A 26,396-nucleotide genomic window follows, 5' to 3' on the forward strand; every position below is an offset into this window, starting at 1 on the left:
TATTGAGGGAAAGGTTCACAATATTAGGAAGCTGCTACAGGCTTCCTGGCTTTGAGGAAGAGCATAAACATAAGGCTTACCCTTTTCCTTTTCTTTTAGAGATAGGGAGTGCGGAGAGCAAGGGGGAGGGGCACACAAGTTGTGCGCTTGCCCTCACAACCCCGAGATCACAATCTAAGCCAGAACCAAGAGTCAGCCACTTAACTGACTGAGCCGCCCAGACGTCGTACGTTGCCTGTCCTGTTTGATCATAGGTTAAAATGCAGTTGAAAAGTAAGAAAGAAACGAAATAGTCATATTTCCTATGTATCTTCAAAATACACATACAAAGTATCCTATGTGCATTCAATATATTTGTTCCCAGGAGTGCAGAATGAGAATTTTCCCTAGACTTGTGTGCAGGTCTGCCACTATGAGCAGTTCTGTGGGAGGAGGTGACCTGCATGGCTGAGGAGTGATGTGGGGGCGTCCAGAGGTCCGGATGCTCTAAAAGCTGCGACAGTCAGGCAGACAGAGAGACAGAAGCTAGCTATGTATGTGTAATTCTTCTCCCGGACTCACCAGCCCGATAAGGCCCTCTTCTCCTCTGGTTCAAGAGTGATCGAGGTGGAACGGGGAATGATGGAATGTGAACATTCCTCCTTCGTGGGAGGATATTAACTCCCTTCTGCAGGGACTTGAGAGGGGAGTAAACATTTCCTACCATCCCATATTTGGAATGACGATTACTGAGGATTTCAAGCTCCGCAGTCCACTTCCTGCTGGTGGAAGGGGGTTTCGCTTATGAAGGAAGAATATGAGGCATTTTTAAATCCCGCACGGAGGAATCAAAACTCATGGTTCCTGAGCTAGGGGCACTTACATGCTAATGCAGGATGCTGGTGTCCACACAGTAAGCAATGATACAAGAAAAAAAAAAAAATCTTAAATGGTCCTTAATACAAATGCCACAATGTAGGATTCGGACCCTAAGTGCTATAAGAGATTAGAAAAGCAAGAGTAGAGGATGCAGAGCTTGGAGTTTTTCCTCCAAAGTACTAAATTAAGATTCCTGGTCATTGAGAAGCTCAGCTCCTGTTGCCCTGGGGTGGTATTTACTGCGTATCACTGAAGCAGAACGTGATACGTGTCCCTGATCGTACTATCTATGGGCTCTGGGCTGGGTGCCCACCCACTGGGGCTGGGTAGGTGGCTGGGAGAGAGGAAGAGAGGATGGACAGACAGACAGTGGACGGCCAGAGCCTGCTGAATGTTTTCTGGATGTTTTTTGGGATCAGGGGATGGGGCAACGATTCTTTCCACATGTAACACTTGCTCCAATGCTTACCCGCTGCATGTGTCCCCAGGATACAGACCCACAGCCAGCTGTCTCTGGACATCCGAAACTCCGAGTACCTCACCACCATGCCCCCGCTGCCCGCGGAGTGCCTGGACATCGATGGCGACTGGAACACCTTGCCGGTTATCTTTGAGGACAGATATGTGGACTGCCCTGCAACAGGTTGGTCTTTGTTCCAGAAAGACTCAAGACTAAGGCTCCTCAGTGGGTCCCAGTCAGCTGCCCTCCTTATGTTCCAACAGCAGTAGAACCAAATCAAGGAAGTCATTTGTCAGTTCATGGAGGAGACGCGAACCCTCCGACTACACTAGTTATTTGAGATGACCTTGTGTCGGTGCCATTGACAAATCAACACAACAGAAGGGCCGCTGTGGTAGAGACCCCCTTCCCGACTCCCCCGGGGTCGAATCCTAGCAAGCGGCTCAACCTTCTCACCTGGGAAATTCCCATTTCCCCTCACCCTGGGCAAAGGATGACCATCCTTTTGTATCTCAGTGACACAACTCAAATATAAAGTCGTTACTCATTGAACTTTGGGGACATCCAGTTCAGACTCCTACAGAGTGCTTGTTTCGTGCCTTGAACGAGGCTAGGTATTTGAGAAAGCAGGCTGCATCAGCCATTGGATTAGTGGAGGAGCCACTCCACTGGGAAGAAAAGCAGCATGCATGTGTGTGTCTGTGTGTTGGTCTCCCCACCGTGGTCTGTCTTGTTGGGCTGTGCAGTGTGTTCGGGCATTGATAGGTCAGTGGGAGATCAGCCTGGTACCCACGGGGCATTCCGTGGGTGTTAGTTTCTCTCTGCTCCCACAGCCTGGCTGCCGGAAACCCAAAGCTATCACAGCTAAAGTAGACCCATGATCCCTTAAAGAGCCAGAAAACAGCTAGTTGGAAGTTTTACGTGTTTCATCTTTTGACTCCTATTAGAAACAAAATGAAACAAAAAACCCCCATAAGCCCTATTTCACAGACAGAAGCTGAAGCACGATGAATAAAGGTACGTAGTAAAGACGCAGCTTATAAAAGCTGACTTTCAAAGCAAGTTCTTCCAGCTCCAAGGTCCAGGGTCTGCCCTGCTCTCTCTTTGAGAGGCATTTCAAACTGTGATGCTGGGATGCCCATCATTTAAATTAGGCACCACTTAAATTTCGGAGTTTCTGCAGGCAGAGATTTGTAGGATCTTTTTCAAAAGTCAAGGCGACTTCCAAGGACAGTACAACTTTGTGATGGAGAGATGGTACTGAAGTCTCAGTTGTGCCCTGACATCTAGCGTCAACACCGGGTATGACAGCGAGAAGGGATGCATGCTAGAGATGGCCACCTACCCAGCTGCTCAAAAAACACTTAATACTTTGCACCAAGGCTGTGTGTGTGTGTGCGCGTGGGTGTGTGCGCGTGCGCGCATGCGCTCATCTTCATTATAGTTATATACTATAGCTACAGAACTCTTGAATATGTAGAGAAGAAATTGACAATAAGTCCCCTTGATCAGACCCTCAGATGTCACTACTGGGCTTCCTTGCAGAAGATCTTGAGTCTATTTTCCTTTACAGGTGAATAGACACCCTAATGGGTGCAAATTTCAGTCCTGCAACTCACACATACAATTTTATACTGCCTATATTTATTTTTTATAAAACTTCGCATCTCCTGAGACCATCTGTTCTGCCACACCTGCTAGGAAGTCAGCCTTGGCTTTTGTGGGTGTCCCTGCTGGGCCTTCTCTGCCGCCCTTCACGTCGGTGCTCTAGACTTGGACATGGCTTGAGGCCATCTTTCCGGGGCCATCTGCCCATACAGGGTCCTCGAAGCCTCCTATTGTCCATCTCTGTGTTTTAAAGGAAGCACCTCTTGCAGCTCCTGAAAGGTATTTGGGACAGGGAACTTGAATGAGTCTACGACGACCCCAGCACTAAGGATCCTGTCTTCCCAGAAGGACCCCAAGGCAGTTGCTCTCAGAGGACTGGCTGTTCCCCAAGACTTCTCTTTACAGACCTCTCACCCGTCCCTTCCCTTTCCCAAGACTACTTCCCCACTCAAAACTTTTCTTGACCTTCCTTCTTCCTTCACAATGTGTTGTGATGATTCTTTAATCTCAGAGCAAAAGCATTAGCAAATAGAGAACGGTTTCCCTTTTCCTCCAGGGGTTGGTGACCTTAATGAGATTTGCAATGAGGTCATCCAATTTGCATTCCATTGTTTCAGCATGGTGAAGAAAGGGAAATAAAAGATTCCCATTTCCAAATTAAAAATAGTAATATGGATTCATGGTTTGCTACAGCACACGGCTAGATACCTACTGTGTCCCAGACCCTTGCAAATTCTGTCCTTAGTGTCTGCAATTCTTTCTCCCCAGTACCCCGCACTCCTCTGTCCCAAAGCAATCGAACCTTTTACCCAAGGGCCTTAACAGTTGGCCAGCCAGCCTCAGTTGGAATCTTTGCTCCAGCCGTTAGTGACTGTGGAATTGGGCAAAAGGAATTGTAATTTCTATTCCGTAGGCCTACTGTGAGCAGCGGGTAGGTGCATCCACAGACCACTTAAGAGCGACCTGCACAAAGGGAGTCACGAATGTGTGTCGGCAGATAAGGGTCCTGGGAGAATGACTAAATCCATTCTCTTGGAATTAGATCCTCTACTACTCTCATTTTCCTGCAGTTGGGGTAGTGAAGCTAGTGCTGCTATTTTGACCGTCTTCCTCCTCGCTGGCCTTTCTGTGTCCTGTCTGAAACTGTCAGTGATAGATCGCGGGCATCTTTCATTTGTGGTCCAAGAACCTGCCCATCCTCCCTGCCTGTGATGTAAAGACCAGACTCCTCACTCAGGCGGGGCGCTCGGGTCCATCCATGCTGTGGCTTCCCCCGCCCCGGCTGACTCCATGCCCATCTCACGCCCCCGTCCCTCACCCTTGCTCCGTCCATATGGGATCTAACTGATACCTGGCCAGACTGTGCACCCCAGGCTTCTGGGGCTTGGCCCGTGCTGTCCTGTCTGCCCCGTGTGGCTCATTCACTCCTTCTCTGAAGAACCCGATTCACGTTCTCCAGGATACAGCCCACGTGCTTCCAGCAGGAGTGCCAACTGTACCGTACTTCGCACACTTCCCAGTACTTTGGAAATCCCTTAGAGACAGAGACTAGTTCATTTTTATCACCGATCCCCCCTTTCCCTCTCCCTAACCCATGGCCTACTATAAGGCTGTTGCATAGAGTCAGCCCAGGCATTCTTTATGGATTAAATAACATTGATGTGGTTTTTTCCAAACCAATATAAGTAGTTTGTGAGAGGAATCGCCTTTGTTCTATTGCATTTCTGTTCTTTTCTCAATTCATTTACGAACACAGTTCACTGTGTGGCAGCCGGGCTGTTACCCGTGGGCACGCCGGTACTCCTCCTTCATAACCCTTCTCTCCGGTGGGGCCAGGAAATGCACAGGGGGATTGTGTGGTGGTGGTGGAAGAGTACGTGTATAGAGGGGACGCGAGGAACTTGCTCAGAGAACCTCTAACCCACTGTTGGCCATGGGAAAGGCCCCAGAGAAAGAGAAACTGGGTCCCACGATCTGAAGAACATATCCACATAAAGAGACCCGTTTTTTCCAGATCTTTGTTCTAATCTTTGACCCAGTCGTAAATTTCACCCCGAGGTGTGAGCCGGTGATGTGGTTTGTAAGTGTCTCTGTGGTTCACCTCATAACATCCAGTGGTGGTCATAGGCTTTCAACTTCTATGAAGACCATCCGAAGAATTTAAAAGTTTTAAATAAAATAAAAGCCCAGTCCCCTCTTTTTTTGTCTGGTGTATGTGGACATGGAGTAAGGTAGCAGTTGGCTTGTTTACGAGAGCTGTGGGAGACTTGTTTTCTTCCCTTCATGCTTCATTAGAAGGAAGAGAAAGAGAGTGAGTGGGAGGAGAAGCAGGAGGAGGGGTGGGAAGAGGGACGAGACGGGGAGGAGGGGCAGGAGAAGGGACAGGAAGAAAAGAGAAGATAAAAGAAAAGAGAGACAGGAAGGAGAGATGGGATAAGAGAGACAATCGTTTACCCTACAGAAGAATGCGAGAAAGGTCCCGCACGGACCCCGCCATCCTCCCGGGAAGATCAGAGTGGGGCGGGAGCCTGTGTGGTCTGAACGCCGCGCAGGACAACCGCCCTGGTGGCAGAGCTCAGACTCGGAGGGTTTCTCTACAGAAGCAGGAATCTGTCCTCCCCATGGGACAGTTCCCATCATCACTGTCCTGTGAGCCATGTCTCTGAGGCCTGCTGGTCGCTGTGAATCCGCCTACCCAGAGCAGAGCAAAGGGAGCTCGAATGGGAAAAACAAAACCAAAAACAACTTATTTAAGTCCTGTCATTGCTCAAGGCCGCACAGCGGCTGGCTGCCCATGTCCGGACCGGAGAGCAGGTCTTCCTGGGTCCAAAGCTCTTTCTACACTGTAAATACTATACATGATACAGAGAGATGTTTTAATGGGTGTAAGTAGTAATTGTTAAAACTGTTTTGATAAGTAAAAGGCAAATGAAGAATTATAGTATTTGACAGTTTTGCATTAGTGCAGGGTGATTCAGACACGAATTGCCTGGTGTTAGGTCAAAGAGTTAGGGCACGGCCTCTGATAAGATGCCCTCATGTCAGACAAAAGCTTGGGGGTTCCTAGGCCACCTGCCCTCCTGGCCAATTGGCTACCAATTCCGGGGGTCCCACCACTCCCTCCGGTTCAATGATTTGCTAGAACAATTCACAGAACTCAGGAAAGTGCTCTGCCTAGGATTACCATTTTAATATAAAGGAAATAAATAAAGACCAGCCAAAAGAAGACCCCAGTAGAGCAAGGTCTGGAAGTTCCAAACATGAAGATCCCAGGACCCCGGGACTGGTCTTCCTGGCAAATCAATGTGTATTGCCCCCTGGGGAAGCTTCCTCAAGCCCCAGGGTCCACAGGTTTTATCGGGGTTTCATGATGTAGGCATGGCTGGTTGAATCATTGGCCGCATGATTGAGCCACTCTCCCCAGAGGTCATACTGGTACTACGGGACTCCAAGTTCCGACCAAATAGTTAGTCTTTCTGGCACAGCCAGCCCCCATCCTGACTCATCTCCTTAGCATAAACTACTAAAGACTAAAGGACTGATCATGAGTCACCTGGTTAGTATAAGCTTTCCAGGCCTGCCACCAAACCAAAGACCCCTTCATCACTTGGGAAATTCCATGAATACAGTGGTTGTCTCCCAAGAACCAGGAACAAAGTTCAGCCAAATGTTTTATTATACAGCCAGGTTTTTGGATAGTTTGTGGACATAGGTTCTTAATCTACAATACATTTTTTTTCTTTGTTTCTTCTTTTTATAGGGCACAATTTGAGTATTTATCCTAATTTTGACGTCCCAGCAAGTCCCGCAATAATGAATCTAAACAACAGAGAAGAGAACCCTACTGTAAATAGAAAATCACCTTTCAGGGAAGATCTTGCCTTGCCCACCATGAAACCACCCCAGGTGGACTCTGATACGGAAGTTATTAGGTGTCCAGAGCCAGAGGAGAAAGTAACCACACCACAATGTACGGACACATGCTCTGAATCTCAGGTGTATCTGACAATTGGCGAATCCCAGAACAGAGCAGGTTTGCCTGAAGAGGAATGCTGGACTAGTCAGAGATCTGATGTTGGAACACATTCACTGGCAGATGAGGACACACCCAGAAGGAGTCCAGGTCCAGAGGATGGCCAGGCCCCAGCACTCACATACATTGATGTAAAGTCTAGCAATAAGAGGCCTTGTAGTGTTGAACCCACAGTGGTCATTAGTGCTCAGCAGGAGAGCGGGCACTCTCCAGATAGCTATGAATCGGACAGAGCTGTACCAGGCCAAGAGGTAGCTGGGGGAGGTCACCAAAATGCAATCCTTTCAGAGAAAACAACGCCACATGAGTTAAGTACTCTAGGAAACGTTGCAGACCAGGAGGGCAAGATGGCGCTGCTGAGTCTGAAACTCATCCCCTCCGAGCCCTGTGATCCACTAAACTCAACTTTGAGGGGTCCCTTAGATGTTAAGGCTTCCCCAAAGGACCCTCATTCAGAGGAGCAGGAAGAAGTGTCGGTGCTCTCCGGGGTCATCAAGAGATCTTCTTCCATCATCTCCGATTCAGGCATCGAAAGTGAGCCAAGCTCTGTTGCCTGGTCTGAGGCGCGAAGCAAGGCCCTGGAGTTACCCAGTGACCGGGAAGTCTTGCACCATCTGGTTCGAAGGCATGCCCTGCACAGGAACTCCTTAGAGGGTGGACACACAGAGAGCAATACGAGTTTGCCGAGTGGGATCCAGGCATCTCTCACCTCCATTAGCTCTTTGCCCTTTGAGGAGGAAGAACGGGAGTTGGCACTCACCAAGTTGACCAAGTCTGTGTCTGCACCCCAAATCAGTAGCCCAGAGGAGTCTGCTGAAGACACAGACACCATGCAGCAAGGTGGAGGTCTTGCTGAAAGTCCAGCCATACCCATGGAGAGTGTAGACTCCCCGGGATCCAGAATCCAGGATGCTGGAGCAGACCATTCCCTTGTGCAGGTGGTTTCGGGTGCTGACGGCCAGCAGGGCCCTGGTTACATAGACATCCCCAAAGGTACAGAGAGTCAGTTTGATCCTCAAGAACCTTCTTGTCTTGATGGGAGGACTGAGAACCCTCCAGGTGTTGAAACCAAAGGTCTTAATGTAAAAATACCATGTATCATAGCACTTGAAAACCCTACACATGGATCTTGTCCTAGAGTACTAATGGAGACCCCAGAGGGCAAGCCTGAAGACTTGAATGTGGAGAATGATGCTCCTTCCAACAGTAGCACCTCAGATGATGAGACGATCGCCCACCATAAGGTGCCTGAGTGGAGCTCTAGGACAGCTGCTGTGGCCAGCGACCTGGAGTCCACAGGCGAGCAGAACAGCTCACCAGGCATCATCGATGATGCAGCTTTTAGCGAAGGAGCTCACGCTCCTCTGGAGGCTGGATGTGAAGCAGGCACCGTGGGTTCCACTGTGACTCCCTCCATTCACTCCCAGGTTTTAGGAAACCAAGAGCCAAAGGCAGGCACTTCCGTCATGGCGTCCCACCTGAGTTCAGTGGAGACCTTCACTCTGGACAGCCTGAAAGCCGTGGAGGTCGTCAACCTGTCCGTGTCTTGCACTGCCACATGTCTCCCTTTCTCATCTGTGCCCAAGGAGACCCCTGCCCGGGCTGGATTCTCTGCCAAGCAGACCCCGTTGCCCATCACTCATCAACCTTTGGGTTCCTTTGGAGTTGTTTCCACCCATTCGAGCAAGTTGGAGGAAGAAGTCAGTGAGAGGATGTACAGGTAAGCTGACCGCTGACTTACCCACCCAGCAGGGTTCTGGATTTCCCACACATTGCTTAGGTTCATGCATACTATTTCAATGCTGAGATAGGAGTTACTTTCCAATTTAGATAAAGTATTATATATATGTCCTACAAGTCAGAGTAGAGAATAGTAGAGGTAAAGTAGAATAGTAGAGGTAAAAGCTATCAGCAAGCCTATCTCTCAAATACAGTCACTGTGTAAGTTCTTCTGCCCTTTTTCTGTGTGCCTCTCTCTAATCTTCTTCTTACGCAAAAATAGGGTAATTCTGCACAGACTACAAGGTTTTTTAAACTTACTATATTGGGAACATTTCTATATGTACCGTGATTTATGAACAAACTCCGTTAGAGAGGGATCCTTGAGATTTTTTTTTAGTTATTATTATGATAAACAACTCCGTTATGAATGTCACCATACCTCTGTCTTTGCATATTTTGACAGGGCTGTTCTTTAAGGGCCTCTGGGGGAATCTTCATCAGATTTTCCTCCTCAGCTCCTGAGGGTGTCCTTATGCAGGTCATTCCTTTTGCAAAGCCAGACTCTGTCCCTTCACCCTCACATTAGGGTTCTATCCATGTTGTTCCCTCATCTATAAACTATATATTTGATTAAGTATCTTATAGCATCCTTTTATCATTCTTCTGCAAAATGCTGAAGAGTTACATATTACTGATACCCATGAACGAGGTTACGCAGGCAGGTGAACTTGGATTCCTTGCTTTATAAAGAACGTTAAGTACCTGTTATGCTCATGGCATCAATTAATACATAGGCAGCAAGCACTGCCCAGTGCCTGGCTTGTAAGGTCACTTACCATCCTTACAGCCTAATAGGGAGATAGGAAGATGAGAGAAGTGAACAAGGGTTAGTTGGGTAAACAGGAGGGTTCCTGTGTGTGTGCACACCTGAGCCAAAGGGACCCAATCTGGCTGAGGGCAGCGAGCGTGCATAGAGACAGGGGTCAGGGGAATCCTTTTAGAGGTGACCACAGAGCAAATACAAGAGACACAGTGGTGATGGTGATGATGGGGATGATGGTGATAAGACTGGTAATAGATCATGTTTTTTTTTTTTTTTAACTAATTAGTATTGAGTACTGTTCTAAGCATTTTGCATCGACTGTGTCACTTAACATGCAAAATAGCTTTATGAATTAGATAATGGTGTATTCCCCCTTTTACAATCGAGGACACCCAGTGCAGAGAGGTTAAATGGTTGGCCCACAGCTAGTAAGTGTCAAAGCTGAGATTCTGACCTCAGCAGTCCCTCTTCCGAGTCCAGGTTCTTAATCATCACCTTGTCCAATAATCGGGCAAAGATCGTGATCACCCAGTGGGAAACGCATTTCAGACAGACCTGAACGCACCAAGGCATGGAAGTAAGCAAACTTCCTTAGTAAGGGAATCCTGAGAAATGTGTTCTCTCTGGAGGCTGGGAGATGCTGCTGAGAAGCAGGTGGAGGCCAAGCCATGGTAGCCTGTGGGCCACCTGGAGAAGCTTTCACTCTGGGGAGATCTTTTCTGGGATTGCATGGATCCTTGGAGCTGAATGGAATCTTAGACATCCTGTTCCATGCAGGAAACACATAGAAATCGGTAGAACCCAAACCCCAGAAAACTTTCCGTGGGATGCTCTCCTGCCTCCTGGTTGAGAAAAAGCTTCCGTCACCAGCATCTCCTGAGGCCTCATATTCTGCCTTTGCTGCTCGCAGATAATTCCTTGTAGATGTTCATCACTCCCACGGCCCAGCCAGCTCAATTCATCTTCTGCTCAACACGGCATACGCAGTGCGGCTTCTGATTAATTAGTGTATTCTCCAGTTTTTATCAGGCCAAAGAAAAATTTAAAAAAGAACTGAAGATTGATGGATTTCTGTACAGTGACTTATCTGTACTAGCTTCTGATATACCGTATTTCCCACCAGAGGAAGAGGAAGAAAATTTGGAAGATGGGATTCACCTGGTAGTCTGTGTCCATGGCCTAGATGGTGAGTCCCCAGAAAGGTTTCCTCCTCAAAATTCTCTACTGTAGAAAATGTATAAGATTAATGAATGAATTTAAGTCAGGTATGTTTTCAGCAGTGTATTAGTAACCATGGGAGGGCAGCATGCTGCGTCTAGGGAAATGGCCTGGCCTTGTTCCGAAGGAAGAGATTTCTCTTGCACAAAAATCTGTTGAGTAAATGAAATTCATAAGTGAGTGCAATAATGCAATGAAGGAATAAATGGAATAAATATATAATGGAATGAATGAAGAAATGGGATGGATAATTAATGAAACTAATGAACAAAAATAAAGGAATGGAGCGAGTGTATGGATGGATGGGTGGATGGATTATTAAAATGAAAATGTCAAGGGATACGTGAATTGTTAGAATGTATAGGTTAAGGGGACCCATGAGCCCACAGAACAGGAAAGAAACGGAGAGCAATGAATGTGTGGATACATTTGGGACGGGCTTAGGCTACTGTCCCAAACTTTTTTGTTGTCTATTTTTATTCATTTCTTACTTATGGGGCAATTTTTGCATCTCAGATACTGTACCAAGTTCTGGGATTGCAGAGACCCAACATGGTTCCTCGCCTTAAAAATTTCTTAATTTCATGAGATCAGCAAATATAGATCGAGAACTAAATGCTATTGAAGAACTAGCTCCCACTGACGTAGAAGTCCAAGGAAAGAGAATGGGGAGTAGGAAGGGCTCCTTCTCTCCACCCCACCTCCCAAATGACCTTGGACCCTGTGTTAGCTTTCTTTGGTTTCTTTGGTCAGTTCAAAGGCTCTGTAAGATACAGAACTTAACTGCTCTGCTGGAAGATCTTGAGGTCCCAGCTCAGCCTGGACCAAAGGCAAGCATGTGGTCCTGCTTGCCCTTGTGAATTCGAGCCTCTCCCTAACTGGCTGAAGGAAGCAGTCAGATCAGCTGGAGGTACAGGGTATTTGAATTCTCCTCAAGCTCAAGTTTACATCCTAATTGATATGAAAACTGGAGTGTGGAACGTGATTTCTGGAAGAATCTTGATGTCTACTTTATATGGACTCCAGTGCATAACTAATGTGAGAGAAGGGTAAGGACTCCTCTAGGGCTTCACAGGTGATGAGAGGAAAACCTGTGCTCCCCATCTTCTGGAGGTCATGTAGTAGGGACTGGTGGTGTGCTATGCTCCCAGGACACACTGTTCTTTTTTTTTTTTTTTAATTGACAGATAGTGTATTATTAGCCCCAGGGGTACAGGCCTGTGAATTGATGGGTTTACACACTTCACAGCACTCACTATAGCACATACCTTCCCCAATGTCCATAACCCAACCACCCTTTCCCTACCCCCCACCCCCAATCAAGCCTCAGTTTGTTTTGTGAGATTAAGAGTCTCTTATGCTTTGTCTCCCTCCCAATCCCATCTTGTTTCATTTTTTCCTTCCCTACCCCAGAACCCCCACTTTGCCTCTCAACTTCCTCATATCAGGGAGATCATATGATAATTGTCTTTCTCTGATTGACTTATTGCACTCAGCATAATACCCTCTAGTTCCATCCATGGCATTGCAAATGGCAAGATTTCATTTCTTTTGATGGCTGCATAGTATTCCATTGTGTATATATACCACTTCTTCTTTATCCATTCATCTGTTGATGGACATCTAGGTTCTTTCCATAGTTTGGCTATTGTGGACATTGCTGCTATAAACATTTGGGCGCACATGCCCCTTCAGATCATTACATTCGTATCTTAAGGGTAAATACCCAGTAGTGCGATTGCTGGGTCATAGGGTAGCTCTATTTTCAACTTTTTGAGGAATCTTCATGCTGTTTTCCAGAGTGGCTGCACCAGCTTGCATTCCCACCAACAGTGTAGGAGGGTTCCCCTTTCTCCGCATCCTCGCCAGCATCTGTCATTTCCTGACTTGTTAATTTTAGCCATTCTGACTGGTGTGAGGTGGTATCTCATTGTGGTTTTGATTTGTATTTCCCTGATGCCGAGTGATGTGGAGCACTTTTTTATGTGGATGTCTTCTGGATTTCATTCTGGATGTCTTCTTTGCAGAAATGTCTGTTCATGTCCTCTGCCCATGTCTTGATTGGATTGTTTGTTCTTTCTGACAGAATGGGAGAAGATATTTACAAATAGCATATCAGATAAAGGGCTAGTATCCAAAAATCTATAAAGAACTTATCAAACACACTGTTCTTTATATCCTTAATTCCCAATCCAGGGGCTAATGCATTTAACTGGCTGGCTGTATGCTGTGGATACTGGGATACTTGGTCAACAGGTCTACTTGGCAAAGTGTCAGATAACCCAGTGGTAAATGATACATTCTGGGTGAGGAGGAAGGGGAGGAAGAAAAGAAGGAGCAGCAGCATTGGTGTATCAGTCATCCACGCCAGGCACCCTTCTAGATGCTGAACGTCCATTAATGTCATCAATCCTCACAACATCCCTGTAGAGCAGGTGGTATTGTTGTCCCATTGTAAATGGGGAAACTGCATAAGAGGCCAGCTAAGGAACTTGGGTTAAGTCCCCATAGCTAATGTGGTTGAGCCAAGGTTGAAACCCAGCTGTCGGCCTCCAGAGCCCATGGTTTCATTCTGCCTTATGCCAACGAATTAATCTCGTCTCCTGTCCAAATCACCATCCCCATCGCTGTTTGAGTCATCTTTTTAGAACTCTTACCAGATGTGGTCATGCCAGTCCATTACCAAAAATCTTTCTTTAGAGCTCTCAGAAAATAGAATAAACTTCTGTCTTAGAAAGCTCCTGTGTTCTGAGCCTCCCCACTATCATCTCCCAGCCTTTCCCTCCTGGGTAATATTACATCAGCTCCACACCTTTCCCAGGGATTCACACAAACCTTCATCACTGTGTCTGGTCACCCCAGACCCCCTGGTGGGCTGTCCTGCTCAGCATCGACGTTGCTGCTTCCCAAGTCCCTGCTGTTCACATCCCTTTCTCTAATTTCACTCCACCCAAGTACCCTGTACTGGGATTTCAAAATCTGTATTGAAATCGGCATACTTTTTGAATATATTTGTTCAAAAAAAAAAAAAAGAGAAAAGAAGAAGAAACTTCAAATCACCACCGCAAGTGAAATACTGGAATCAGTTGGCACACATGAAGAGTGACACTAAAAATGATTACAATGGTAGGAAAATAATCTTGCTGAAGTTTGGCCCCGTTGTCAGAAGACTGGGGTTGAGACTCACTTTTCTCTCTTAAAAAGTAAGAAGCTACTGAAGCCATCTTGTGGGGTTTTGTTGGTTTGTTTAAGGTTTATTTACGAGAGAGATAGAGAGAGAGAGCGAGAGCAAGCACACACGGGGGAGGGACAGAATCTCCAGCAGACTCCGAGCCGAGATGGGGCCTGGTGGGAACCGCCATCTCACAACCTGGAGGTCATGACCGGCGCTGAAACCGAGAGTTGGATGCCCAACTGGCTTAGCAGCCCGGGTGCCCCGGAGACCATCCTGTTTCTCGCTGGGACTTGCCATCGGAAAGACTGCAACAAAGACAGAGAATGACTTTCTCCCTCCTCCGCGTGGCGCCCTGGTAGCACAGGTGTTACGGACGACCTAGCTTCATATCACACATGACCAGTGTGTCCGTCGTACTTATCCGACACGACATTAAAATGAGAAAGGCTCTCGGTCTCTTCATCAAGACGAGACATCTTGTCAGGCCACAGACTGATTTCTCGCCCATGCAGCGTGTGGGAGGGGGAGGGTATGAAGGCACAGCAGCGTCCTCAGTGTTTGTGCGAGGTCAGAAACCGGAGCTGTTGGTTACGGCGTTCTCGCCTGGTCCTACAGTCATCGAAAACACAGCCAAGACCACGCATAGGCCTCTCTTGACGGCTGCTTGCCCGATTCAGGGTCACAGAGGTCCAGATGCTACAGAGTTGTACTGGACCCGTTTGTTGAATTTCAGTGGCAAGGACCTACTTATGTGAGCAGCGAACTGCAGACGTTGTGAAGTGTTAGGAATAAGCACATACTTCTTCATGGTGCACCAAAGGCCGCAGATCTGTGTCCTTGCAGATGTCCTCAGTGTGACATCAAATTGTATTTCCAAGTTGCGGAGCGTGTGTCTCTCTCAGGAGCTGAAGGGGAGGGGCCGTTATCATCCCTTATTTACACTCCGTATGCAAAGTATAAACCCCGCTGCTCTTCTTTTAAGTCCAGGTCCTAGAATATCAGCAGGTTGCTTTACGTAAGAACCACAACAGGACCAAAGAGCCCAATTTTGTCGTCAGAAACGAACAGAGTGAATCAAATTTCACTTAATAACACAAAATAGAAACCTTCCTAAAAGAACACGAGCATTTCATGACTGTGACCCCACGGGTTTGGGCCTGTGCTCTGCAGGCCGTCATCACAGGGAGCGTGTGGGGATACTGGGTCGTCCTTAATGGTTAGGGATACCCTCCCATCCCCGTAGTTCTCCCCGGTTCCATGTGGCACTCCCGCCATCCTTCACGTCAGTAGTTCCATGGAGAAGGATATAAGCTGTTAGTAAACTATATTACTCACAGTTTACTACCTGCTTTGAAACTCTGGTTGTATGGAAAAGGAGGTCCCCTATCCACTGACTGGCTTCTCTCTCTCTCTTTTTTAAAGATTTTATTTATTTATTTGACAGAGAGAGATAGTGAGAGAGGGAACACAAGCAGGGGGAGAGGAGGAGGGAGAAGCAGTCTCCCTACTGAGCAGAGAGCCCGATGCAGGGCTCCATCCCAGGACCCTGAGATCACGACCTGAGCCGAAGGCAGATGCGTAACGACAGAGCCACCCAGGCGTCGCTCCACAGACTAACTAGCTTCTAACTTTCCACTCTGCGGGGATTCATCTGGGGCATAGGTGAAAAATTCAGAACAATGCGGTCAACCCCCAGAGCCTGCATGAAATCTACACTGAAAAATCATTGACTCTGAAGCTCATCATAGTGCTCTTCACGTGATCCTTGCTGCGGGTGCTCAAGGGTCCGCTGCCCTCAGCAGGGGCCTCAGAATCCTGACGGGTGATTGCTCTGTCCTGTGGTCACGGTGGGGCGGGTGGCGTCCGCGGAGCTGGCACGCCCATGACCCTGGTTCCCAGGGGCCATTCTCACTCTCTCACCCCCAACCGCGTCCTGCCTGGCCCTCCGGGGGACGCGCCTGCTGCCCGTGGGTGACGCCGCTGGTCTTTGGAGGAAGCGGGGACATGTAGGTTGTGGCCCATCAGCCCCCCCGGGGCGTCCCGTGCAGAGCAGCCTCACTGAACACGGTGGGCTGTGGGCGGCGGGGGGGAGGCAGTGTGCTTCCGGCAGTGCTGTGCGTGCGATGTCCACGAGCCCCGTGATCCGCTCAAGGAGGAAGTCCACGGAGGTAGGACTGCTCCAAAGGCCCTGACCTTGTGTCGGGGGGCAGGGACAGCCTGGGACCACTAGGATGAGCCCGTTTTCACTGTTTTTGTTATCTGCTTAATGAAAAAGTGGAAAATGGGTGGATGGGAGAAGAGGGGGACCTAAATCCCTTGTGTGTCCATTCTGATATGAGTAACTATGGGTCTGGGGGGGGGGTGATCTGTCGTTTTTAGGGAACAGTGCCGACCTCCGCCTGGTAAAGACTTTCATCGAACTGGGGCTTCCTGGAGGAAAGCTGGACTTCCTAATGTCCGAAAAGAACCAGGTATGACAAAAACAGGCAAACAGACTCATCAGGACTGAGAGGATCGCTGAGTCGTGTCTGGAAAAGCCTCCTAAAATCCCCCCCGATGATCTGTGGACACTCCCGTAGAAGGGCACCCTGCTGAGGAACACTGGGTGGTCCGGGAAGATCAAACTCATCATTTCCTCTGGGAGGGGGAAGAATGAGTGAAAAGTGGGGACACGTGGGTCAGGTGGCCAGGGTGCTAACGCAGATGACAGCTGGGATCATACATGATTCAGAGGTCTGTGGGTCTCTTCTGGGTGAAGGGGGTTGTCATAGGCCTAACCCAGCCCCTGTGATGCAGCCCCGGCGGCAGAGGGATTTCATGGGGTTCCAAAGGAACTACTGGACTGGGTCCAGACAGAAGGAGTGAGCTGGTGGCTGGTGCGGGGGGGTGGTGCTGGTCACTCAGGAGGGATTATGTCCCATGACATGTCATTACTGCCTAAAAGTTGTAAACTTCATAGACATGTGGATTTCCACTACATCCTTTTAAAATCACCCTGGCTGGGCAGTTCCTGGCACCATTTTTAAGCCTACTGTGTCTTCCAGAACATTGCGCATCAAGGTCAACTCAGGCCTTATAATTACTACCGTTGATTCAATGATTCATGCGCAATTCACAGTACGTAGCTGAGGAGACGGGACCTGAGAGACCGGAGAGTCACGAACACAGCAGCGTGTTGTAAGCAATTTAAGCCTGACGCGGGTGTGGAGTGGGCTGCAGGACTCGGGAGGAGACAGGCTCGCACTGGGAAGAGCAGCCCCAGGCACAGGTCCCGTGAGCAGGAGAGCTCGCCTGCCGGCCGGGAAGCATGAGGCTCTCTTACTCCGTAGACACTGAAAAAGTGACCAGAATGGTCCATCCCTCCGGTGCCTCTAGGGCCATAGAGCGGCAGGCGACAACGCACCACAGGCTCCCTTGCCATTCACCTGACAAATACTCAGGAAACCCCTCGTCCACCTTTGTGGCTTGGCGCTCAGCACAGTTCCACATAGCCCGCGACACTGAAGGACAGCTCCAATGATGAGAAAGTGCTTTTTTTGTGTTGGCCTCGAATCTCTCTCCGTTTGGTTCCCGTCAGTTTCCAAAAGTTTGGCCACCAATCTAGGGTGTCTTCCTCGTGTCTGCCCTTTCAGGTTTTCAAAGTCATGTCTGCCGTTTCTCCTCTTCCTTTTCTGCGCATGTCCTCTGACCGTCCCTGTTGAGTCACATTGGAGGGCTTCGAACCCTGCTCTAGATGTGGCCTGGTAGTGCAGTCCCAAGGCTGTGCTGGGAAGAAAGCAGGGTTCCGGGGCCAGGCAGGTTTGGGTGTGAGTCCTGGGGCCACAGGCTCACCCTTATAGCCTGGTTCCTCCTGGTACCGTGAGGCCAGCGGGTAGCAGGCAGATGCGGGCCTTGGGGACTGATGATGTGTCCGTCGGTGCCGTGTGCCTGTTGTTGTCCGCCAGCTTCTCCCATCTGTTTCCAGCCAGGCTCCTGACTGAGGGTCCCCTGGCATCCTGAGTCTCTTCCTGAGAGCCCTGATCTAGGGGCCCTGTCCTCGGTGCTGAACCCCCACCTGTTACCCTGATGTCAGACTTAGGCGTGCTCCCAGAATGGAAGAAGGTGGGCTCGCAGAGCCTGGCCTTGCTGCGGCCCCTCCCGAAACCCGGTCCCTCTCTCTTCTTCCAGATGGACACGTTTGCAGATTTTGATACCATGACGGATCGGTTGTTGGATGAAATCATTCAGCACATCCAGTTGTACAACCTCTCCATATCCCGAATTAGGTAAAAGGAAACCACAGGTAGTTAATGCTGGGGGAAAGGGGAGGCATTTCTGGGTGTTGGCCGTAGACAAGTTGGGCATGCTGCCTGTTGTCTACCACCTTCATAGGCCAACTTGTGACTTACTGAAGTAGACGACGTTCAGAGCAGAAGTGAGTGGGGGAGTAGGAGCATTTCCCAGCTCAGCAGAAAGGGAACTAGATGCCGACACAATTCTAGGTTTGAACTGCTGTTCTGACACTCACATGTCCAACGACTGACTCCACCGTGCAACCTGTCTCAGACTTTCTAAACCTCTCAGCCTCCATTTCCCTGCCTGCTAGGCGGGACGAGCACTGGCATCGGGTGGGGAATAGCGGACTGCATTGCCTGCACCCTGAGAGGCCTTCAGTCGGCACTCACTTGGTCCTTCCACTCCAAAATGAGCTTGGCCGAAACGTTTCCTGGTTAAGGCGAGGGTCAATGGCTTGTGTTCTCTGTGCGCTTATAGTCTGTGGGCACAGTGGTGGGTCCACATGCATCAGTCCTTTGAGGCCCCAGAGATAAAATATCTGTCCTTTATTTCACAAATGAGAAGGCAGAGGCTTGTAGATATGGGGCGAAAATCTGGGTAAAGCCATTTCATTTGCAAACATTCATTTCCTTTCTTGGCCTGTTCTGGGCTCACTGTGAGCAGAGCCACGGACCTCTCATGGGATAGGGTTTCTGTAAACAAGTATTCAGTTTGAACATTATGCCATTTTGGGTCCTCAGATGTGTGAGTCGCAGTGTGACTGGAGCTGGGGCGCAGGAGGGGTGACCAGGGCACGGGCCAGCAGCGGGCGACTCCATACACTTGGAGTGATGATGGGTGATGCGTCAAATTGCAGAGCGAGTCAGAAGTCAGGTCCCGAGCAGCCTCATCAGCCAGGCCAAGGAAATGGGGTTTCATCCTGTGAAGGCCAGGGCCCCCCAGTGGCCGGAGACAAGACACAGGGCACCGACGGGGCTCATTTCCTAATGGAGCCCAGCTACACGCTTGCACTTCTCTTTGGACCACACTGGGCAGCAGAGGCTTCGTGCCCGAGGTCCCCGTCCCAAGCTCACTGTGGCCAGAGGCTGGAAGCCCAGGGAGGGTGGGATGGCAGCCCCCATTCTCTTGGCCAGAGCCCCCGAGTCGGGGTGGGGGATGGCGGGACCCCTCACGCCCCCAGCACAGCAGCCGGCCCACCGCGGCCACACTCACGTGCGGTTCTGCCCCGACAGCTTCATCGGCCATTCCCTTGGCAACATCATCATCCGGTCAGTCCTCACGCGGCCCCGGTTCCGGTATTACCTCAACAAACTCCACACCTTCCTGTCGCTGTCTGGGCCTCACCTGGGGACCCTGTACAACAACAGCACGCTGGTTAGTACAGGTGAGCAGGTGAGACTCCGCCGAGCCCGTCCCTCCTCACAGTGCACTTGGGGCGGGGGCAGGATGGAAGCCCAGGGGAGGCTCTTCTGGACGGAGTCTGGTGGCTTTGGAGGCTCCGAGATCTCGTCTGTGAACAGAAAGGTGATGCCCTGGGCTCCTGGCTGGACAGGACCGAGCAGGCACAGGAGTGAGGCGGGGGGAGCAGGGGTGTCTCGGTCTGCTCGGGCTGCTGTAAGGAATCACCACGGACTGCATGACTTACAGACCGCAGCCGTGTATCCTCACAGCCTGGAGGCCGGAGGTGCGAGCCCCAGGGGCTGGCAGATTCGGTGTCCGGGGAGGCTCTCCACTTCCTGCTCCCGGGCTCCTCCTCTCAGCCTGTAACAAAGGCTGAACCGCGTCGCTGCCACCGCAAGCTTGCGGCTGACCCAGACGCTTGGGGGCGACTCTGGCCAAGACATTTTCATCTCTGGGTGACTTAGTTTCCTTATTTTTTTTAAGTTTTTTTTTTCTTTCCCCAAGGATTTTATTTATTCATTTGACAGAGAGAGACACAGGGAGGGAGGAGACACAAGAAGGGGGGACGGGGAGAGGGAGAAGCGGTCTTCCCATCGAGCAGGGACCCCGATGTGGGGCTTGATCCCAGGACCCCGGGTTCATGACGTGAGCCGAAGGCAGATGCTTAGCAGCTGAGCCACAAATGAGTCCCTTAGTTTCCTTATTTTTATTTATTTTTAAATTTTATTTATTTATTTGTCAGAGAGGGAGTGGGAGAGAGAGTGAGCGAGCATAGGCAGAGGGAGAAGCAGGCTCCCTGCCAAGCAAGGAGCCCGATGTGGGACTCGATCCCAGGACGCTGGGATCATGACCTGAGCTGAAGGCAGCCGCTTAACCAACTGAGCCACCCAGGCGTCCCAGTTTCCTTATTTTTAAAATGGAGCTGTTTTGTGTATGTATGTCTGCTTGTGTATATGTATGGATGCATTTCTGATCTCTATGTATACTTGTGCATATGCATGTCTATAAGTATGTATATTATGTGTGTGTGAGAGTGTGTGTGTGTGTGTGTGTGTGTGTGTATCTATCAGAATTGTTGAGGATGAAGCAGGAGAAGGAAGGAAGTTGACTAAAACGTACGGGAGGACAACCATAGCCAGATTCTACACTTCTTGCCAGAATGGAATGACGCAGCCCGTAGCTTTGAGGCTCTCCAGGTTTCCTCTAACAGGTTAGGGACACCGTGGAGAGTAAAGGAGCAAGTCTCAATGCATCTTGGACAAGGAGCAGAATTTCCAAGGCAGTGAACGGTGGGATAAGCTTTTTGTGCAGCAGAAAATAGTATGTATAACAACATGGAAGCAGGCGACAGGTGGCTCTTTGTGACAGGAATACAGGTTGAGCTAGAGGGACAGGAGGTCACCGTGAAACTCTCAGCAAAAGCCTGATGATGGAGGGTGCCCCGTGACATGCTAGTGTCCGTGGGAGCCCCATGGCTGGCAGATGGCAGCCCAAGGAGAGCGTCGGGGCTTGTAATCACAACTAGTTTCTTAAATCATACTCCTAACATACTCCTTCAATGGTCCCCAATTGCCCACAACCCATCAGGTGGCCTCTGGGCCACCCCAGTACGCTCCCACTCCTTGCCGTCTCCCAGCCTCCTGCACTGCTGGGGGACACTGAGGGACACTGGGCTGCTTGCCTTCCCCACGGAGCGGGTCAGGTCTGTTCGTTTGCCTTTATGTTATTTGAAGGACTTTAACCGAATCATTAACCGTAACACGTGGAAGGGTGTCCCTTTGCCGTTCTCTCTGTCCTCACAAACCCGGGAAGCCATCGTTGGACAGAAGCATGACTGAAACCACATCTAACTTTTTCATGTTTATAATCTTGCAACATGATGAAAAGAACAGCATCGTATTCATTAACTTGCATTTTTGTCTCATTTTGTCGTGGGAATGCGACGCCTGTCAGCGTCAGTGCTGGCATAACCAGGGTCAGGGACGGACTCTGAAGTGGAAGGAGCTTTCGGGTTCTCTGAGTGTTACATGCACCTGTAAGGAGCACTCCTCTGCACGGTGTTGTATTTGGGATTGCTTCTTCAGATTTATGGGAGGAGGTCGAATGGGTCAAAGGGCACAAAGTGTCATACTCCTGACCCCTGTCGCTGTATCATTTTGCGGGATGATTTTATATCCCTGCCACAAATAGGTAACAATTTTCCTCTGACTTCCCCCAAATGTGCCCAAGTGCCTACTACTCTCTTATTTTAAAATTAGCTAAAAATCACAGTTTCACGTTGATCTCTCCCCAGTTATTTTTGCTCTCTTTCGGTTTCATTATTGATTTTTGTTCTGTTTCATTTTGGTCTTTCTAGGCTTGTGGCTCATGCAGAAATTAAAGAAATCCGGGTCCCTTCTGCAGCTGACCTTCAGGGATAATGCTGATCTGCGCAAATGTTTCCTCTACCAACTAAGCCAGAAAACAGGTGAGTGCCTTCCCCCACGTCATGCTGCTGCGGTCACGGGTGTGAGCTGGGGGTCCGGCCCCGAGACGCAAACACTCCTCCCCTGCACCGATGCACGCAGGGAAGGGTAGAGTCAGGAGGTAGAGTGTGCACAGAATCTTCAGCAAACAAGGGAGGCCGCCAGCTACCCATGAACTCAGCCGCTCCCAAGAGGGCGTCTCAGATGCCCCAAGGTGTGCATCGAGGTCATCTCCACACACGCACTATGGCCTCTGCTTCCCGATAAGCTTTCGATGCCCTGATCACAGGTCCTGGGTCTACGTGCCTACTCACGGCTCCTCCCCAGGTACAGACCCACCCACATAAAGAGCAGCTGGGCCCCGGCCACTTAAGTTAACAGTATGGGGGTAGGCAGGGGTCCTTCCCGGGCAGGGATGAAGTCACACCTTCACCCACGCTGTGATGGGAAGTGCACACAGGTGTTAGAGACCTTGCCTGTGTTGTGGGGATGAGCAGAGCGTAGCGGTGGTCTGAGTGTCGAGCCTCTGTCCCACGTCACCCTCTCCATCACCTGGTGAACACCTGCCCCGCTGACATCTCTGCCCCTCTCTGAATGTGAGACCCCAGGCGAGTCCTTACCCAGTGCGTCTCTGTGCAAAGTTCAGCTTTCAGGATCCCCCCAGGGGGAGAGGAGGGAGGGGGATCGGGCAGAGGGGAAGCTGGAGGGCAGTGTGGTCACCACAGAGAGCTCGGGACCTGGGGCGACCCCGCAGAGTGGGGCGAGGGGCTAGTCTTCATGGCCCTGCCTCGGAGGCAGGCTGGACCCTTGCAAGTGGTCTTGGGAGGCCGGAGGTCCCACCGTGGTGCAGGGGCACGGGCTGAGGGCCGTGCGGGCTGAGGGCCTGGGGAGCACTCTACAGGGTCTGTCTGCAGGCCTGGGCTGGGTCTGCGGGCGCAGGAACACGCCGTGCCGTCCAGCCCCTCTGTGTCCAGCTGCAGGCTGCTGTCGTCCGGCAGGGACAGGAGGAGCCCTGCAGTCAGGAGCTGTCCCCACTGTGGAGAAGGAGGAGCAGAGTCCTCTCTTCATTCTTTATGGGCTCCTTAGCGCTGCTCCCCTAGAAATCCCCCTTTGTCCCCTGCGTGCTGCTCCCCTCCCCCTGTAGAGAAGCACTTGCCCTGTGTCTCTTCAGCTTCCGTGGCCGAGGAGAGCACAGCAGCACCTGCTCTCAGAGACTAGACGCTGCAGGGCTGGGGCCAGTGTCTCAGCCAGCGGGTCTTCCCGCCTTCCCTCTCTCTGTGCTCCATGTGTGCACAGCAGGGGGAGAACTGGGAGGACCCAGCAACAGGCACCCTCTTGGTACTTGCAGGTCTGCAGTATTTCAAAAACGTCGTGCTGGTGGCTTCTCCCCAAGATCGCTACGTGCCGTTTCATTCAGCCAGGATCGAAATGTGTAAAACTGCCCTCAAAGACAGACACACAGGTAAGCCACATTTTATTATTATTATTATTATTATTGTCTTTCCCGAGTTTCTGATTTAAAAAAGCACACTCTGTGAGGTGGCCAGTGCCTACGAGGGCACACGGGATGATCTGCGCCCCACACCCCAGGCTCTCCTCGGGATCCCACGGTCCCCTTCTGCCCCAGGTCACCTGCTCCTCCCTCCCCCAGGGCCGGTATACGCGGAGATGATCGACAACCTCCTGCGTCCCCTGGTGGACGCCAAGGACTGCACCCTAGTCCGGCACAATGTGTTCCACGCGCTGCCCAACACTGCCAATGCCCTGATCGGCCGGGCCGCCCACATCGCCGTGCTGGACTCCGAGCTCTTCCTGGAGAAGTTCTTCCTGGTGGCGGGGCTCAGCTACTTCAAGTAGCGGTCGGGGCCGCCCGCGGAGGCTTTGCGACCCCTGAACGCTCTAGCTGAGACGTCCCTCACAGCCCTGGGCTACTGCAGGGCCCCGAGGCCAGGAGGGTGGGGTGGCGACCGGCTGTTCCAGGTGCTTCCATCTTGGAGATTTGGGAAAGCTGAACCCGTCCACGGTAGTGTCACCTGACAAGAGGTTGTCCGAAGCTGTCTGGCCTCCCGGAGAGTCTTTCAAGGAGAAATATGACAAAATAAAGAAACAGAATCCACGGAGTTGGTGAGCCCACCTTTTCCTCCCTCCGCTGGCTCACCGAGTCCGCTCCAGTCTCCCTAGATATGCCCTGTATGTTCCTAGCTCATAGCTTTATCATCCTGATTAAACCCCCTGCATACAAGCATTTCAGAACTCAGGTGAACCTCCGTGCGGAAGTGGGGCGTATATGCCTGTAGATACAACCTGTAATAGATTCCAGCGTGCCGCTTGTTCAAGACAGCGTGATGCCCACACGGTCATTCTCCCATGTTTCCTTCAACAGGGGCAAAGGAATGCTTTACGAACTCGAGTCCTAGTTCATGGACAGCAGTGGGTGGGGTGACGTAAGGTAGGGGGCAGAAAGGGGATGCTCATGGAAAATGCAGGTCTGTTACGGAGAAAAGCAGCTAGAGGGAAGGCGGTGAGCTCCGCTGCCTCGCCTGCCCCTCCAGCCTGTCTCAGCAGAGCCCTGGCCCACAAATCATTTTTGTGAATGCTTCCATCTTTGTCTGTAGTTGGGGAAAACGGACTCAGATTAAGCATAGCAGAGGGAGGCGCTGAGACAGACAGACAGACAGGCGTGAAGCTCCTGCTGATACTCTTCCAAAGAGATGCTATGTTAGCATTTGATGCAATTGCAAAAAAAAAAAATACAGATACAAAGACAACCATTAACATGGCCAGCGGCTTCTCCTCTCCGTGGAAGGACAGACGTCTAAATGGAGGAGTGCTGGATGAAACCTCAGGGGAGCTCAAAGAAGGTGCTGGATATCTTTACTAGAAATGTCTTCTTGCCTTAGGAACATAAAGGGCTAGGAGAGGTCACCATTGATTAAAAAAGAAATAATAACAACAATAAATAGCAGGGACAAAGGTGAGATTAGAGAGGAGAACATCAACCCGATTGAGGACCCAGCTTAAACTGTTACTGGTAAGTCACTTAAGGGACGTTTTGAAAATGGCCAGGATATTTGATAGGGTCCCAAAGACTGAGTCCACTCTTGGCCTAAAGGAAGCCTGGAGAATCACCTGGTCACACGAAGGAAGGCATGGACCAGGATAGGAGGGATGACTAACACAGGAGACCCATCTTCCAGAAGCAGAAGCTCCTGTTTCTGCAAAACCCCCTTCTCGTGTGTTTTGGAAAATCCTCTGCGACCAGATTCCTGGTCCTGGCGCCTAGACCGTGACCTTTGGTCACCAGTGCCGTGGTCCTAAAACCCAGTAAATCTTGGCTCATCTGAGAATTGTAGTCCTCCCATGTTAACAGTGTGACTTTGCCAAACACATGAAGACCACAAGAAACCAGTCCCGAAAGGCAGCTTCGTAGGGCAGAGACGTGTGGGTTTCTCATGAAAGAAGGTGGGGGTAGATTTGAATGAGCCACGAAGGCAGACTCACAGACAGTGGAGTAAGGGTTCCCCTGGGGGTCTCCTGTGAACTCTCGTTACGTCCTAGGCTTCACCCGTATGGGATCAGTAAGTTCTGTGGGTATTTTTCCAAGTTCCCGCTGGACAGAGACTGGGTTCCTCACAAACAGCACCAAACCGCAGGATAACGGAGGCAGAATCAGTTCCTGCAGTAGAGCCCATGTGGCTGTGTTTCCTGGTCTAGACTCGTGTTCAGGCTGGACCATATGTTTGTAGCAGGTTCTCCTTTAGGGTCCGTGAGGAGCCCTGCCCCTCCGATGAGAGCATTTCATTTTGTGTTTCCGATACCCATCAGCAAAGTGTGTCATTCCCTGGTCACTCGCAAGACCGTGTAGCGTGGTTCCGGAGCCAGGGTGAATCCAATGACCATCGTCTTTCCCAGTACCCAGATGCCATTTTTAACTTCAATATGCTGTCTGGACATAGTGAGAACTCATGGCAATAAACGTCCAGCTGCATGATGCACCCCTTTTTTTTACAGGGGTAATCTGCTGTCTTTGTAAACCCTCTCTGGCCTCCAAGCATCTATTCTATTGTGTAGAAAGTACATCTCTATACTGTAAATAAGAGTGTCCAGTGTTGCGTGTCATGCCTCATTTGAAAAGGCTTTTTTATGTCTCTTTCTAATGAAGTATATAGATATCTAATATATATATATATATATATATATACATACATAAATATATATAATGTAAAACAGGGACATTATATTATTTATTATAAAGATTATAAACAAAATGCCTGCCAAGATAATGGTCTAGTATGTTTTCATTCTTAGCACCTTTTTTTGTTTTTTGTCTTTATGGTTGCTTCAGTTTCTCGGAAGTA

The 26,396-nt window shown here is 50.0% G+C and overlaps 1 protein-coding gene across 1 annotated transcript in view; it reads left to right on the top strand.

The window, feature by feature from the left end:
* Positions 1–23,895, top strand: part of FAM135B (family with sequence similarity 135 member B) — a gene marked incomplete at both ends in the record, with an annotated part of 172,254 nt that extends 148,359 nt beyond the window's left edge. The window contains 9 exons of the mRNA XM_080802103.1: positions 1,347–1,501; positions 6,687–8,679; positions 10,524–10,690; positions 16,277–16,368; positions 18,065–18,162; positions 19,405–19,556; positions 21,930–22,040; positions 23,387–23,500; positions 23,690–23,895. Of these exons, the coding sequence (XP_080658229.1) occupies positions 1,347–1,501; positions 6,687–8,679; positions 10,524–10,690; positions 16,277–16,368; positions 18,065–18,162; positions 19,405–19,556; positions 21,930–22,040; positions 23,387–23,500; positions 23,690–23,895 (3,088 nt within the window). The remainder of the gene's footprint in view (positions 1–1,346; positions 1,502–6,686; positions 8,680–10,523; positions 10,691–16,276; positions 16,369–18,064; positions 18,163–19,404; positions 19,557–21,929; positions 22,041–23,386; positions 23,501–23,689) is intronic.
* Between the last annotated feature and the right edge of the window lie 2,501 nt (positions 23,896–26,396).

This window comes from Martes martes, assembly GCF_963455335.1.
Source record: "Martes martes genome assembly, chromosome: 4".
In the NCBI taxonomy this organism is placed as follows: domain Eukaryota; kingdom Metazoa; phylum Chordata; class Mammalia; order Carnivora; family Mustelidae; genus Martes; species Martes martes.